Below are 15,321 nucleotides of genomic sequence, written 5' to 3'. Positions count from 1 at the left end.
TAGTTTAGAATGGCTAAAATCTAAACAATGACAAATCAAAAGTTCTGGCAACAATGTGGAGCAGTTTTCTATATTGCTGGTGTGAATGCAAAATGGCGTCACCACTGTGGAATGCTGTCAGTTTCTTAAACATACCATTAGCATACAACCAGCAATCTCATTCTGAGGTATGTACCCAAATGAAATGGAAGCCCTTTAGACAAAACCATGTACACGACTGTTTATATATAGTGACTTTCTTCCTAATTGCCAAGAAGTGGGAAATAACTCAGACGTCCTTTGGCTGGTGAATGGATAAATAAGCTTGCGGTGCATGCAGACAATGGACTATTACTTTGCAATAAAAAGGAACTGATACATTCAATGTAGATAAGTCTCAAATACATGAACACTAAGTGAAAGACACTGGATTTAGTAGGCTACTTACTATAGGATTCCATTTCTGTGACATTCTGGAAAAGGCAAAACTATATGGACAGGAACATCAGTGGTGGTTTGGGGTAGGCTGACTACAAGGGAGTGTGAGGGAATTTTTCAGAGGAAAGGAACTGTTTTATATGACTGTAGGTATTTCTAGCACGGAATTGGGAGTCTGTCCGGTAAAATGATAGCAATTATTAGACTGTTGGTTGGAGAAAGATTTGTCATCTTAATAGGTGAGAGCTGAGACCTCAGGGGAGAATGTTACAAAATAAGAAGTAGCGTATCTCTAGAACCAACCTATAATGTACTAAAATTTATACTACTCTGAGAAAAGAATCATCAGATACCATGCAAGATGGGTTAAGATGAAGACTGATCCTTAGTGATACCTGACAGAGCAATGTCAGTGTATTGGTGCAACTTGTTGAAAAATAAATTATGGTAGCATTGCTTATAGTAATAATAGGGGATTAGCCTATAACACAGACATACAAGAGAATATACAGAAGTTGAAGAGATGTTACAGATCCATACATACTGACAGAGGAAGGTGAAAGACAATGTTGACTGAAAAAATATTCCAAATGGTACACAAAGTATACCGTTATTTACCAAAAAAGAAAAAAAAAACCCACTTAATATACTGTATTACATTTCTAATGATTACATTCCTAGAAAGAAGGATACATACCAGACTGGTTTGTTCAGTGGATTAACAGTGATAGTAGCTGTGTCTCTGGGAATTGGGTGAAGATAAGGAGTCTAGGTGTATTCTATTTGAAATTGTTTTGGAATAAGAATTTATTCATGTTTAAACTATTGTGTATATATTATGATATATAAAACATCATGTATACATAAATTTTATATACATAATTACCAATGTATATTGTGCTACATTACGGTATACGATTATACATTGTAAGTAATACAATGTATACATTATACACAATTAACAATGTATACAGTAAATAGTGTAAGAAATATTCAAGCAGATGGGACACTGCAGAGACAGCAAATGCAGGCCAGACTCCTAGGAAGGCAGAAAGGGGGCTAGAAGAGAAAGGGTTGAAGGAAAGCTTAAGATTTTGTGGCAGTGGCTCATGCCTGTTACCCCAGCACATTGGGAGGCTAACGCAGGAGGATTGCTTGAGCCCAAGAGTTTAAGACCAGCTTCGGCAACACAGCGCAACCTCATTTCTATTGTTAATTTTTTTTTTTTTTAATGAAACACTTGTGAAGGTACATCTGTTGATAATAAAGAACACTGATTTTCTTTAAAACCTCCAGAATGTTTACTAAAGTAAATAATAAAAATAGCAAGTGTCATGAATAAAATATGTCTGGGATTTGCTTTAAAATAGTCTGGGGGATGGAAGAATGACAGTATAAATCAAGGCTGGCGAACCATCTGAAATAGAGGAATAGGCATGTGAGGATGCATTATGCTTTCTTCTCTACTTTTGTGTGTTTGCAATTTCCTATAATAAATGTCTGACTTTGCTTAGTATGCTTTCTGTAAGGAAACATGGATGAAGCAGTACATGAAAAATAATTTTAACCAACAGACTACCAGAAAATAATGTGACAGATGATTTTTAGGGGCTTTGAAGGAACTGAATGCTAACGGCACTGTACAGCCAGCCAGTCTTTCTGGCACTCTGGCAGTGTCTTTCTCAATTGCAGCTCCTCATCTGAGCCACTGCCCAGAAAATAATTTGAGTAACTTTCCTCAGCTCTCCCAAAGATGATATATAGCGAACTAGGACCATTCTAGATTTTGCTAATTTATTACCTACAATGGATACCTTAGGGAATTAAGGTCTACTTTTCTAGTGAAATCCCAGTTGAGGATGGCTGCTAAAAAATGAGTAACATTAGACTGACAAAAGGGAAAACTGTATAAAATTGTACTTTTTAAAAAAAGAGAAAAAGGTATGTGTTTAAGTGACTATCACATAGCAATGTAATGCTACATAATTATTGTATTTAAAAAGTCACAAATTTGTGAACTCACAAATGACAGAAATGTATAGGTCAAAAGCACCTGTGGAGCAGTTTGTTAAAAATAGAACTGTTCAGCCCCTTCTCAGATAGCCATCAGCCTCTGCCAGCTGAAAAGTGAGGTTGGCAGGTTATGTAACTTAGTTTCTTTTCTCTTTAAAAAAATTTTTTTTCTTTAAGTCAAATACGTGTTCTCACTTATAAATGGTGTGTTTCTTTTGTGTGTAGATGTGTTCAAACTCTTCCAGGTAAACTATTTAACTCATTTGAGAGTCTTCGACTTAATACTAAGCTGTGTGCATTTGCATTTTAAAATTATTGTCTTTTTCCACCATAGAGACTGAGAGAAATAAATAGTATGATACGCACAGGAGAAACGCCAACTAAAAAGAGAGGAATTCTTTTGGAAGATGGAAGTGAATCACCTGCAAAAAGAATTTGCCCAGAAAATCATTCTGCCTTATTACGCCGTCTCCAAGATGTAGCTAATGACCGTGGTTCCCACTGAGGTTAGTCTCTTGTATTGAAACTCTTCACAAAATCTGTTTAGCAGCAGCACCTTTAATGCATCTAGACTATGGAGCTTTTTTTCTTAATCCAGCTGATCAATTACAGCCTGTTAGTAACATGAAGGGACATTTTGGTGAGAAATGGGACTTAACTCCTTCCACCAGTATCCTTAGGATATTTTAATTCATCCCAGCCGCCCTTTTTTCCCCTACCATTCAGTGATTACTGTCAAAGCTGCTTAGAATCCAAACTTGGATTTTTGACTGACAAAGCTCTTTAAAGTACTGCAAGAGAACTACGAGTACTCAGATGTGAGCATAGGAGGCTTCTGTTGACATACTCCAACAGAAGAACTGTGTTTCAAGTTCACTCCTACCTGTTTTGTGGTCAGCTGTAGTCCTCATGAAAAGCAAAACAAAAATTAGGTAGTCCTAAAACACCTGGTAGGAGCGTGTGATTTTTGCATTCCTGAAATAGAAGAAAGGAGAGCGCACCCAGGTTGTTTCCCTTGGTGCACGTCTTCCCTCTCCCCATTCGGTGTGGTGCAGTGTGAAAAGCGCTTGATTGTTTGGGTGTGCAGTGTCTGAGTGAACCTGTCTAAGTGGCGGCACTTTAGGGCTGTAAAATGCATGATTTTGTAACCCAGATTTTGCTGTATATTTGTGATAGCACTTTCTACAATGTGAACTTTATTAAGTACAAAACTTCCAGGCTAAACATCCAATATTTTCTTTAATGCTTTTGTACTTTTTTAAACTGTTAAAGCCCCTATGGCCACCTTTTTAGGAATATGTTTTAAATTCTCCAGTTTTTTTGTTACATAGGAATCAACCAGCTAAGAAAAGACTTTAAATCAAGTTGAATTGAGGCAATTAATATGAAAAATTATGACCTCGGCCTTTTGGAGGGAGTTATCTAAAAGATATGTCTATTAAGGTGATATATTTTAAAATATTTTTGGGTGTTCCTGGCAGTTTAAAAAAATTGGTTGGAGAATTTAGGTTTTGATTAGTACATAGTACCATTTACACAAATTAGAAAATGTTATTTAACAGCTGTTCAATTATCTATACATACCTTTATTAATCACTATTGTTCCAGCAGTTTTCAAGTCAAATTAATAATCTTATAAGGGAGAAAATTCAATTGTAAATTGAATCAGTATAAACAAAGTTACTAGGTAACTTCATATTGCTCTGAGAAAAATAATGGAACTTACACTGTTCAATTAGAATAGTGTTCTGCAAAAATATTTATAAAACCTCTCAAGATACTTACCGCTACTGTAATTTTATATGAAGATAAGTGTATTTTTCAATAAAGCATTTATAAATTAGCTTTTGTTTGGTTATATTGAGAAAAGGGTAGTTTCTTGTATAAATGGCAAAGAACAGTCATTTATTGGTTTATTTTGTCTCTACTAAACACATTAGTCATTCATCATTTAAATATCTGACTTCATTAGAAACCATTTTAACACTTTTTCTCCCTCCTGCCATAAAAATACAGTGAGTAATTTGCTTAAAAAACAACACAACACTAGGAACAAGTGTTCTGGTTTCTTCTCACTCAACTAAAGACATTTCTCAGTGATTTCAGTTTATAAATCCGTAAGACAGTGCAGGCTATAAATCAGTGCAGGCTGAAGACTTGAGATTCAAATAATCTTCCACTTAAAAGTGCTGAGCTATGGAACCTGCTCTCTCTATATCTCTCCGTTTCCTAACATATATACAACTGAAACCACTGATTTACAAACTATTAAGTAGTGCTGAATTCTGTCTGCTCTATTAGTTTAAATGAATGCAACTTACCTTTAGCATTATATTCAGAAAAATACTTAAGCCTCAAGGTCCCCAATAATTTGGAGTACTGAACTAGATAACCACCCTAAGACACTTCTGACAGAAGTAATGCATTACTTAGAGAGAGGTTTCCAAAACCTGCTGTTAGAACCTATGCATACATGGAAAACACTGGCAGTCAGTCATTGTTCACACAGCTTTACTCTTCAGGCAGTCCTCTGCCATTGGTCAGCTTGAACTAGGCCAGAGTCCAGCAGGAAAGTGCATGGTGCACCAGATTCACCATCTCTTAAGTCGCCACTGTTTTCTCTTCTTTACTGAAAGGCTGTACTGAGCCAGGCTTTACCCATGACAGGCCAGCAACATGAACACTTTTATTGTGCTGTTCCTCAGGCTTCTTCTAGGCACAATCAAAACAGATATTAAAAAAATGACTGATGAGATTTCAGCACTGTACAAACTAGTTTCCCAAAAAAGTTACTTGTATGTAACAAGCAGTGTCCAATGAAGACATGTTAGAAAAGAAACAATGAGTTGGCCATATCATGAGTGGTGATCCACTTACTTTCTGAGTCAGCATCTTTTCTCTGGCTTCATCATGTACAGAAGGATTCCATGGAGAAAAGCTTAAGGAAGAGAAAAGTATTTAAAAACTATGTGTTGGGTCACTAAATTTTAAAACATTCATTTTGCAGTAATTAAGCTTTAAGCCAATTCCCCAACTTAATAAAGAACAGTGCTTTTTGTGTTGTTAACATGTATGTTTTAGATACTATCTAATTAATTTTCTCATATAGCTATCCCTTATGCATGGATGATCTCATTTAAGCCTCACACCAACCCCTAAAGTACTATTATTTGAAAGATTAAGAAAGGAAAGCAGGGTAAAATTAATTTCTCTGGGTTACCAGAGCTAAAAAGTATAAAAGCCAAACAGTCCATCTGCTGACTCCAAGCTCTGATTTTTATTTTTTTTTGACATGGAGTCTAGTTCTGTCACCCAGGCTAGAGTAGAGCAGTGTGATCTTGGTTTACTCTCGGCCTCCACCTCCTAGATTCAAGCCATTCCCCTGCTTCAGCCTCACTGGAACTACAGGCACAAGCCACCATGCCCAGCTAATTTTTTTGTATTTTTAGTAGAGATGGGGTTTGGCCATGTTGGTCAGGTTGGTCTCAAACTCCTGACCTCATGATCTGCCCACCTGAGCTTCCCAAGTGCTGGGATCACAGGCCTAAGCCAGCATGCCTGGCCATGAGTCCAAGCTCTTAACAGCTTATACTTCACTGCCTTCCCAAACAGTACCAATGTTGTCAAAGAGCAAAATCACCAATTCATCCATTCCCAATACTCCTCCAGATGCTGTTCCCTAAATCAAATGTCACAGTGCCATTCTCACGCTATTCAGTTTTCCTCCTTTTACCACATCTGAATGTCTCTGAGGGTGTAGCAGTCTAAGAGGGGCTCCAGCTAAAACTGCCTGCTGAAAAGAGTCCTGACATGTGAATGAGTATGTGTATCACAAGGATCTCTGGGAAACCAGTCACCAGAGAACATGCTGTCGGCAGAGTCTGTCAGCTGTAAAGCTTTCTGTTTAAGGGAAGAGCCTCAGAGGCATCAGAAATTGAGTTGGCACCAAGTTATAAAGGTTGCAGGTTAACGGCTTATGCATTTGCCTTTTAAATATCCATCCGAGACCACCTGAAGAAAGGAAGCAGTGTGCTGGAAAGGACAGCGGACAGTTACTTGGGGGCTGCACCACTTACCTAATTGCATAGGGGTCTTCTATTTTAGGCTGGTCAAACAAACGAGCAGTGCACACCTTAACGCTGTCAACAACTTTACTTTTAAAAAGCTGAATATCTTTTTCATACCTGTGTTAAAAGTTTAAATCAAAAAGTTACCAACTTATTCTACTTAGCTGCATCTTCAAATTTATTTTAAATAACAAAGCAAGTGTTACATACAGTACTGCAGCCTCTGGGTTCAGGGGGCTTGCTGTATCAATCTTGTAGAAAACTCTCCTTGCATACATTAATACCTGCCAAATATGATTATGGTTCCGCCTAAAGGGAAACATGGCGTGATTACTGAGGCTTCCTCTTGCTACAGCAAGAAACACTGAAAGAAACACTTTATTTACTTACCTCCATTTTGCAAATGCTCTCTTCACATCCAGCTCACCTGAGGTGGGATCAACTAGCGGGTGAAAGACGGGAATATCAAACACCAAGCGCTGTATTTAAATAGAGACATGTCCTTTAATGGAAGCAGTGGCACTTATGAGACCCACTGAAATCGTGATAAAAAGAGCTTCAGGACAAGACAGTCACGTTATTTAAAGCTAAAGAGCTGCTTCAAAAGGGATACTTAACTACTTTTACCATGTTCCTGAAAAACTAAATTTTGCAATGAAGTGGAGAAAACTCTCTCTCCCTCTACTAGAGCCTGAGGATCACCATTCACCTGGTAAGTGCTAAGGATAGCAGCTAACCTCCCTTGCAGACTCCGAGCAGAGAAACAAAGCTCAAAGCAGAGGATGGCATGCCGGAAGCTGCTGCAAAGCACACAAGCCCCCCTGAACGACTACTGGGTAGTTAAATCATAAAGGTACCAGGTCAGGAAAATAATCAGGGAAGCTGTAAGCCCTTTCCGCCCTCCTCACTGATCCACAAAAGAAGCCAGACTGTGTCTCCAACTTACTGGACAGTCACCATCTGGATAGTTATCAGGGATGTAAACTGTGAACTTAAATACGCCATCTTGGTAAAGTCCATGCCGTATGAATATTACTCCAAACCACACTGTAGGAAAAAATAAAACCATTAAGGCCTAAATTTGTGTGGGAGGAACTAAATGTGCTATAAATTAAGAGTGAATCCTCATCTTACTTAATGCAGAGCGGTAAGATGGCTGCACATAGACACCCGGTAACTTCTGCTTCACAACCAAGGTACTACAACAAAAGCAGAATGATTAACTGGTGTGGATACAACTGACACATGCAGATCAAACCACTCCACATTCACTTCGCAACAATGAATGTTCCCTCAAGGGGCAGCTGATGCCCAAACCCTGCAGGCCAAGTTCTCACAACCTCTCACCTGACACTCGGAGCCCTGGCCCTGACAGCTGCCCACCACAGGCTTCACAGCAGCTGCTCACAGAGCAATGAGCGGGCCGGCAGCCGTCCCACGTAAGTAAGAACTTAAGCCAAACAGGGATAAGTGAAGAATCAAGTTTTCCTCCCAGACATCTGCTCTTCCAAAATATCATCTTGGAAACCAGCCTATTGGCAATTCTGAATAATGCAACCTGAAGTAAGTTCTGTACATTTGAGGTCAATGAGAGTACTTGTAAAATGATGCTTTTTGACTGTGGATGATCATTCAAAACTTTTAAAATACAACTTTAGGTAAATTAAGATTTCTTGGAATTGGATCACAAAGTTCTCCTTTTACATTTTAATCAGAAGATCCCACGGCAGAGGGCAGTGTTCAGCTTGCAGTGCTGCCTGGGGAGGGCAGGTATCCTTGCCACGCTCTCATATGCTCTGCCCTCAAATTGACCCCAACGCAGACACCTGAACTCTGGGGGCCTTGCCAGGGCATGGGAAATGGTGCTGAAAACAAGGAACGACAGGTGTACTGACACAAAGGCTACACTGGTTCTTCTGGGACCTAGTTCACTACCCACAACCATTCTGGTCTGTTCCTTGCAACTATGAGCCTAAAGAGGTAAGGCTGAGACCATACCTTGAAAAGAACAAATTTTACCTAGGGTCTTAAAACACATTAACCTGCCAGTCCTGGGTTTTATCAAGAACTATTTTATCAGGACTTAAGTTTATCATTTTTATTACCTACTTGCCATTCATTTATTTTTAATCATTTTTGAGTTATTATCTAGTCCATTTTTAAGTTGCTAAAATTCAGCATGTCAATAGCAACATGACTGGCAGATGTATCTACTTTGCCAGAAAAGGCAGTTCTGTGTTCTAATACAGATTTAATCACCACAGTAGAGGCCTGTTCAGCTCACTGCCCAGCCTCAAACACAAGGCCTTCATTATAGAGCCAAAGGGGCCATTGCTACCAAATCACACCCAGCCAGTCATCCTGTGGCCTCACACCCTCTGACCATGACAACATTAATACATTGAGGGAGGAGTCAAGGATGCTTTTTGGGTCGGGGAGGGGGCAACGACAAAAAAAAGGTCTTGTAGGCTGAGCTCCGTGGCTCACGCCTGTAATCCCAGCACTTTGGGAAGCTGAGGCAGGCAGATCACTTGAGGTCAGCAATTTGAGACCAGCCTCGCCAAAACGGCAAAAACCTGTCTCTACTGAAAATAAAAAAATCAGCTGGGCATGGTGGTGCACACCTGTAGTCCCAGCTACTCCAGAGGCTGAAGCTGGAGAAACGCTTGCACCCAGGAGGTGGAGGCTGTGGTGAGCTGAGACTGCGCCACTGCACCCCAGCCTAGGCAACATGGTGAGACTCCATCTCAAAAAAAAAAAAAAAAAAAAAAAAAAGATGAGTACTTGCTATATGGCCAGGCTTATCTCACATTCCGGAGCTCAAGTGATCCTCCCACCTCAGCCTCCTGAGTAGCTGGGACTATAGGCCCACAGCTGGGAAATTTTTAATCTCTTTTAGAGACAGGGGTCACTGTTGCCCAGCCTGGTCTTGAACTTTTGGGCTCCAGTGTTCCTCCTGCTTCAGTCTCCCAAGTAGCTGGGATTATAGGCTTGAGTCACTGTGCCTGACTCAAGGATGCTTTTAAAATAACTGTATACACAGGAATTTTTAAATGATGGAAATTAAGAATTCCCCAAACTTTCTGTCCTTTTAACAAAGTCTCAAATGAAATGCCATCTGCATCTGCGGTGCTGGAGCCCCAGTGTGTGCCAGGCACTATGGGTGAGCTGCCAGCACTCTGTACCCTGTACAGCTCCTTGCACTCCACAACCAGGTGCAAGTGCAGCCCAGCTGCTGAACTCGGTGACCAGTCAGCATCTTCCTTATGTGGAGCCCACTTGTCTCTTCCCTAGAATTGTTAAGTCCTGACTTTGGGGGTCATACAGAATAATTCAGATCCTTCCTTGTGACAGATCTTCCAATATATGAAGACAACTTTAATATGTGCTTAAATTTTCTCTTCTCCAAGAAGACTTCTCCGGTTCCTTCAACTGCTAATCCCTAAGGTATGGCTTCCTGGTCCCTCCCTGCTAGGCCTTCTTCATCTGTCAGGGAGCTACCTACAAAGCGACAACCAATGGAGAACCATCCTCCAGATGGGTCTGACTCAAGAAGGCAGGGACGACGACTCTCCCACTGTCCAACTCTAGAAAAACCTCTTCAGGAGGCAAATTCCTCACTTCATATAAATGAAGACCAAATTTACTAAGTTCCTGGTCTACTGCAGGTTCTTAATAAACCTCAGTTTCTTCCTTTTCTTACTCTTCGAAACAGACATGGAAATTAAAGTACCCTCCGCCTTTAAATCTTACTCACCCAAGCTCTAAATGAGAATCTTTAGGAAAGGATTATTTTTATAACTCTACTTAGGCCTTGGTTAAGAAAGATTCTATCACCAGCAATGGCCTCCATATTTATTAAGGCTGATGTTGGAGAGGGACAGGTTTGAGCTTTGAGATTAAGTGACAGCCCTTTACCGCGTCCATCGGAATAAAATTCATTCTTCACCTTAAAGGATCACTCCTAATTTAACCAAATACTTTGTTAAGAACTTACAATTCTGCAAGAAGCGAGTATTCCAGGTAGAAGGGTCCATAGGACGCATGCGTGCCATTTGTTGACTGTGCTGCTGGGGCAGGAGATGTAGGCTTAGTTATGGGCAAAGCATTTTTGGGAATAGAAGGCAGCTGTTTCTTTGGTGCAGTTCGTGGAGGACTGGTTTTCACGTCCCCTGTTAATGTCTTCTCTTCACCTTCAGATCGCTATACAAGATGAAGTTGTAAGAGTATCTGTTAGGATGATTCTTAAATCACGAGAGTACATTATTAGCTCCATGGCCTAAATGCTGGAATTACTCCTTTACAAGGACATTCTAACACCATAGCCAAGATGACTAGAAAGTCCTTTGGGCAGGCAGGTCATATAAAGACAACGCTGACGCAAGACCAAAGCATTATAGAAATTCTTTTGTATAGCGAAACTCATCCTGTAAGGATGATACAGTCACTGTGTACAGGAGGATTAACTGAAACACAGAGAGAAGCGGTTTCTCCTAGTGGCCCCAAAAAGAGGGCAAGGGGTTACTAAGCAATTAGACAACTGCACAAGGCTAGAAAAGTCCCCCTGCACTTAGATGCTATACAAGGTTAGGTCTAAGAAGCTCAAAGTAGTGTGGATAACTGAAATTAGTCACTGCCTGTTAGCACTTGGCTTAGAAACAAAGAATGAAGCTATTCTCTCACTTGCTTGGGTCTGATTTTGATCTTGTCCCTACTGGGTATGTTTTGACATTTCAAATATCACCAGCATAAACCGTCATCCTTAGTCAAAGACAAAGGTCAACGTGAGTCAGAGATTAAACTACCATCTCACAGGTACTTCCTTGGCGCAAGTACAACCAAAGGCTGTTTAATTAGCTATATTAAAAAATATGTATCATATGCATAGCCCCAGTGATGGATGCACCTAAAGGCCCTGACTTCAGCACAGTGCAATATGCCAATGGAGCAAAACCGCACTTGTACCCCATTACTATCTATCTACAAGTGAGGAAGAGACGTGTATCATATACATACACAGAAAGTAATAGTGGTGTTTGTTCTCTTAGAGATGAGATTATGGTTATTTTAATTTTCTTACTGTCTATTTTAACCTTTTCTAAAATGAAAATATATTTTTATAAAATCATTTTATTTAGAAAAATTAGAACCCCTAAAGTCTGATTTAATGATATTAGACTAGCCTTTCCCAGAGCTGTTCTAACCATAGAACCTTGAAGTTTAGCAGAAGCTACAATGTCACAAATATCATCATGTGTAAATATAACCTAAATAATCTTAGAATTGTGATGACCAGAACGATTTGTATTTGAGATGCAATTGCAGTCTCAGAAACAGACTTTAACCAATAAAATAATTATTTTTCAAGAGTAAACCCTTAACTAGAAAACCCAGGTAATTTTATCAAGATTACAGGTAACCATGACAGATTAGCCTTCATTCTGACCCTATTTTCAGACACAGAAGCAAATAGGTTTCCTTACTGAATTTATCAACTGTACTTACTTTGCGTACGGAGCTTGTAGACATGCTCCAGAAAGGGTTCATAACGTGTATTCCAAACAAAGAAATTCAGTGGTATGTCATCAAAATCTTCTGTCTTCAGCATTCACTTTACCTTAAAACAAGATGGGAAAACATAGAAACATGCTGATACCAACAGTTAAGGCTTCTTTTTTTTTTTTTTTAAGATGGAGTCTTGCTCTGTCACCCAGGCTGGAGTGTACTGGCGTGACTGCGTGGCTCACTGCAACCTCCGCTTTCTGGATTCAAGCCATTCTCCTGCTTTACCCTCCTGAGTAGCTGGGATTACAGGTGGCTGCCACCATGCCTGGCTAATTTTTCTATTTTTAGTAGAGACAGGGTTTCACCATGTTGACCAGGCTGGTCTCCAACTCCTGACCTCAAGTGATCCGCCCACCTCAGCCTCCCAAAATGCTAGGATTACAGGTGTGAACCACCATGCCCAGCCAACAATTAAGACTTTGGAAATGATGAATAACTAAATCTGATACCCTAGATATACAAGATAATGTTATATAACAAAGAGTTATAAAAACCTAGGAGAGAGTCTTCAGGCATCTTCAGAAATAGTTTCCTTCTATACCATCTTCCTTTTCTGGCTCTAATTTATTTCGCACCTTTAGATGTTTATAAGAATCTGTGCACCAGGTCCCCTGGCCAGGATTCAGATTACTCAGTGACACAGATGAGCTTTGGTGCCAGAAATTCAGAAGATATAGACAACAGCTGCTACTAGCACATCTCAGCATTTAACAGGAAAACCAGATTCAGAATGCACTGTACCCACATACACAAAAGTTGTATCACTGTTCCCACGGCTATGGGAACAAGCAATAAAGATCTAAGGAGGCTGAATTAAAAGCTGCCTCAACTCACTTGAGTACAAAATGATTCCTCCAGCAAAGTGTTAGCCAAAGAAATGAGAAAACAGGGAAGGCAGAGCACTTGTATGTCACTAAGATGATAAAGGGGTTACCTGAGTCCTGTCCATACCATCCCCCAAGAAACGCCTTTTACGACTTTGAAACATATAGAAACTGCAGGATCATGCACTTAAGGAACTGCCTAGCAATCCAGACAAATGCAACAGAGGCACACAAGAGACAGTTCACAAGTACAGATCTTCCAGGCGAAGCTTCAAGCCGTGAATAAGAAAGGGTGTCTTCAAAGGTCACAAAGTCAGTGGGTCATTTACTAAAAATACAAAGAAGCAAAGGAAAAGCAGCCAAGCCCAGCTGTAAGAACAGCAACTTCTCTGCCCTGGTGATTTCCCCCCAGGCTCTGTTACCTTTAAAGCAGAGCCCCTTCTCTGATTTCCTACTTGCACTAATCAAAAGGTTGAAGGTGAAAAGGGTCAAAACTAAGTAACATTTTCCTAATTTCTAAAGCAGATCATGAGCAAACCATGTACCAAATGTCCCCAATCAGCAATAATTTGCCTTCTGACGAACTTGTGACATCCAGGGACATATCCAACCCAGGTCATCCAAACCTTGCCAATGCCTGTGACTGCTGTTTTGTTTTCCATGAGAAAATGCCACCCAGTAATTAAATCAGAGGAATGAAGATCCTGGTTCTTCCACTAACATGGAAAACATCCAATAAGTAACAACAGCTCTCCGCAAATCTGCCTTTAAAGGTGACACACTGAATACACTTAGGATATCAAAAATGTGCGGGGGCATGTTCCTGTTTGGCTCAAAGGAAGACACTGATTTTCAGATTCAGCAGTAATGTGCAATACCCCAATGTCCTCTAGGACACATCTGATTTAACACAGGGCCACCATCCCTTGGGACACAGTGGTGCTCTCCACCATGTATATTTAATGGGTTAGTGCAAACCTGTAGTCTCTCCCAGGTCTAACACGTAAGGATTCTCTGGCTTTGCCTTTAAGAATCCAATACAATTTGTCCCCAGTTCTGCCTATCTTTAAGCAGGGGGTATTGTCTACTGCTGCCTAACTTTGTGATGGCTCTTTTAATCCAATGTTTCCAGCTGCAAGATAATCACGAGAAACTGTAGCACAGTTTTCAGGGTCTAGTCTTGAACAAGCACAGCATGACATATTCCGAGAGGAATGACATAGATGGAAGCAAGACATAGGTTACATCCTTGCCACTGGGAAACAATTTTAGAATTTCTGCTTATTTGGCCACGGCTACATTCCTTTACATCACCCAGCTGAGAAGTCTGGGTTTTCAGTCTGCGCGAATGATAGTGCACAGCAGAGCTCAAACCTGAGTGCTGCTGTTACTCTGTGTGCCACGGTGCACTCACATCACCCCGAATCAGACTTGAAATTCCACGTTAAGAGGCGACAGAGCAGGGACCAGAAAAAGACGAACATGGCCCGGACTAGGCTCGCTGGGGACAGCCGGGACCCGCGGCGGCCTTGGACCGGCACCCTCGCCGCAGGCGGAAACCAGCCTCTGAGCTCGCAGGGAATCTGGACAAACCTGTCTCAAGGTGATGCAAGGCGGGGGCCCTGTCCTGGACTTGCAGCTAGCTGGAAGCTGGCCCGGGAATCCCAGGCCCCTCCAGTGAGGGGCTCTGGGACTCGGCGACACCCCCTTAGCCAAGGCTCGGTTCGGGACCCAGCCGGGGACGGTGGGCACTGGCCGGGGCGAGCCAGCAGGGCCCGCCTCTCTCCCTCAGCCGGCCCGGCCCAGCTGGAGCCGCAGCCCCCAGCAGCAGTGCCGGGCAGTGAGCGGCCAGCGCAGCAGGTGCCTGCAAACGGGCACAGGTGCCCGGCCCCGCCCCCATGTCCCAGCGCGGCCGCCGTCGCTGCCGAGCCGCAAGCGCCCAGTAGGACGGACAAATGCCAGGCCCGCGGAGGCTGGCGGCCAGATTTACGGATGCCTCAGCCCTCGCGTACCTACCACCGTACCGGGCAGTGCGTCTCACCCCGGTGCCTTCAATGCAGAGTTCTTGGCTGCCGAGCGCAGTCGCGGCCCGACAGCATCTCCGGCCGTAGCGCCAGCCCAGCCCCAGCTTGAACCCCGCCCCGCCCCACCCTGCCCTGCCCTCGGCGCCGGGCTCCGCCCCCTGCCGCACGCCCCTGGGCCCAAGGCTTCCGCCTTGCCTCCTGACGCCAACTGGCTCTCACACCTGCCCGTCAAGGACGTTTTTCCGGGGGTCGCTGGGGAGCTAGCACTCCGTCCTGCCAATCAAATCACTCTGGTTTGGGTGGGGCTGCAATTGATCCTCCCCTTACGTAACAGCGCCCGGAACGGCCTGTCAGTCTCGGAAATATCGGTCCCCCGAGGAGGGATGGGGCGGAGATAAACAAGCGCCGGGA

At 42.1% G+C, this 15,321-nt stretch overlaps 2 protein-coding genes across 9 annotated transcripts in view; one reads left to right on the top strand and one right to left on the bottom strand.

The window, feature by feature from the left end:
* The window catches only part of RBL2 (RB transcriptional corepressor like 2), a 57,276-nt gene extending 53,003 nt beyond the window's left edge, over window positions 1-4,273 (top strand). For both annotated transcript variants that reach the window (XM_010347845.3, XM_010347846.3), the window contains exon 22: window positions 2,765-4,273. In XM_010347845.3, the coding sequence (XP_010346147.2) occupies window positions 2,765-2,935 (171 nt within the window). In that variant the 3' untranslated portion in view covers window positions 2,936-4,273. The remainder of the gene's footprint in view (window positions 1-2,764) is intronic.
* A 263-nt stretch (window positions 4,274-4,536) lies between these two features.
* Window positions 4,537-15,051, bottom strand: AKTIP (AKT interacting protein). Of its 7 annotated transcripts, none has more exons than XM_010347848.3 (10): window positions 14,903-15,051; window positions 12,003-12,114; window positions 10,495-10,700; window positions 7,632-7,696; window positions 7,444-7,544; window positions 6,888-6,976; window positions 6,708-6,806; window positions 6,507-6,614; window positions 5,308-5,368; window positions 4,537-5,142 (listed from the first exon to the last, which is right to left on the bottom strand). In XM_010347848.3, exons 2-10 carry the CDS (start codon window positions 12,042-12,044, stop codon window positions 5,032-5,034), a joined length of 882 nt encoding a protein of 293 aa, XP_010346150.1. In that variant the 5' UTR covers window positions 12,045-12,114; window positions 14,903-15,051; the 3' UTR covers window positions 4,537-5,031. The 7 variants fall into 7 exon arrangements, with proteins under 7 accessions (XP_010346150.1, XP_039331934.1, XP_074258998.1 ...); XM_039476000.2 differs by having other exon boundaries at window positions 14,911-15,051; XM_074402897.1 differs by having other exon boundaries at window positions 14,928-15,051.
* Between the last annotated feature and the right edge of the window lie 270 nt (window positions 15,052-15,321).

The sequence above is a fragment of the Saimiri boliviensis genome, chromosome 1 (genome assembly GCF_048565385.1).
Source record: "Saimiri boliviensis isolate mSaiBol1 chromosome 1, mSaiBol1.pri, whole genome shotgun sequence".
In the NCBI taxonomy this organism is placed as follows: Eukaryota; Metazoa; Chordata; class Mammalia; order Primates; family Cebidae; genus Saimiri; species Saimiri boliviensis.
The sequence above is the reverse complement of the archived record's forward strand: the minus strand, read 5'-3'. Positions and strand labels throughout refer to the sequence as shown.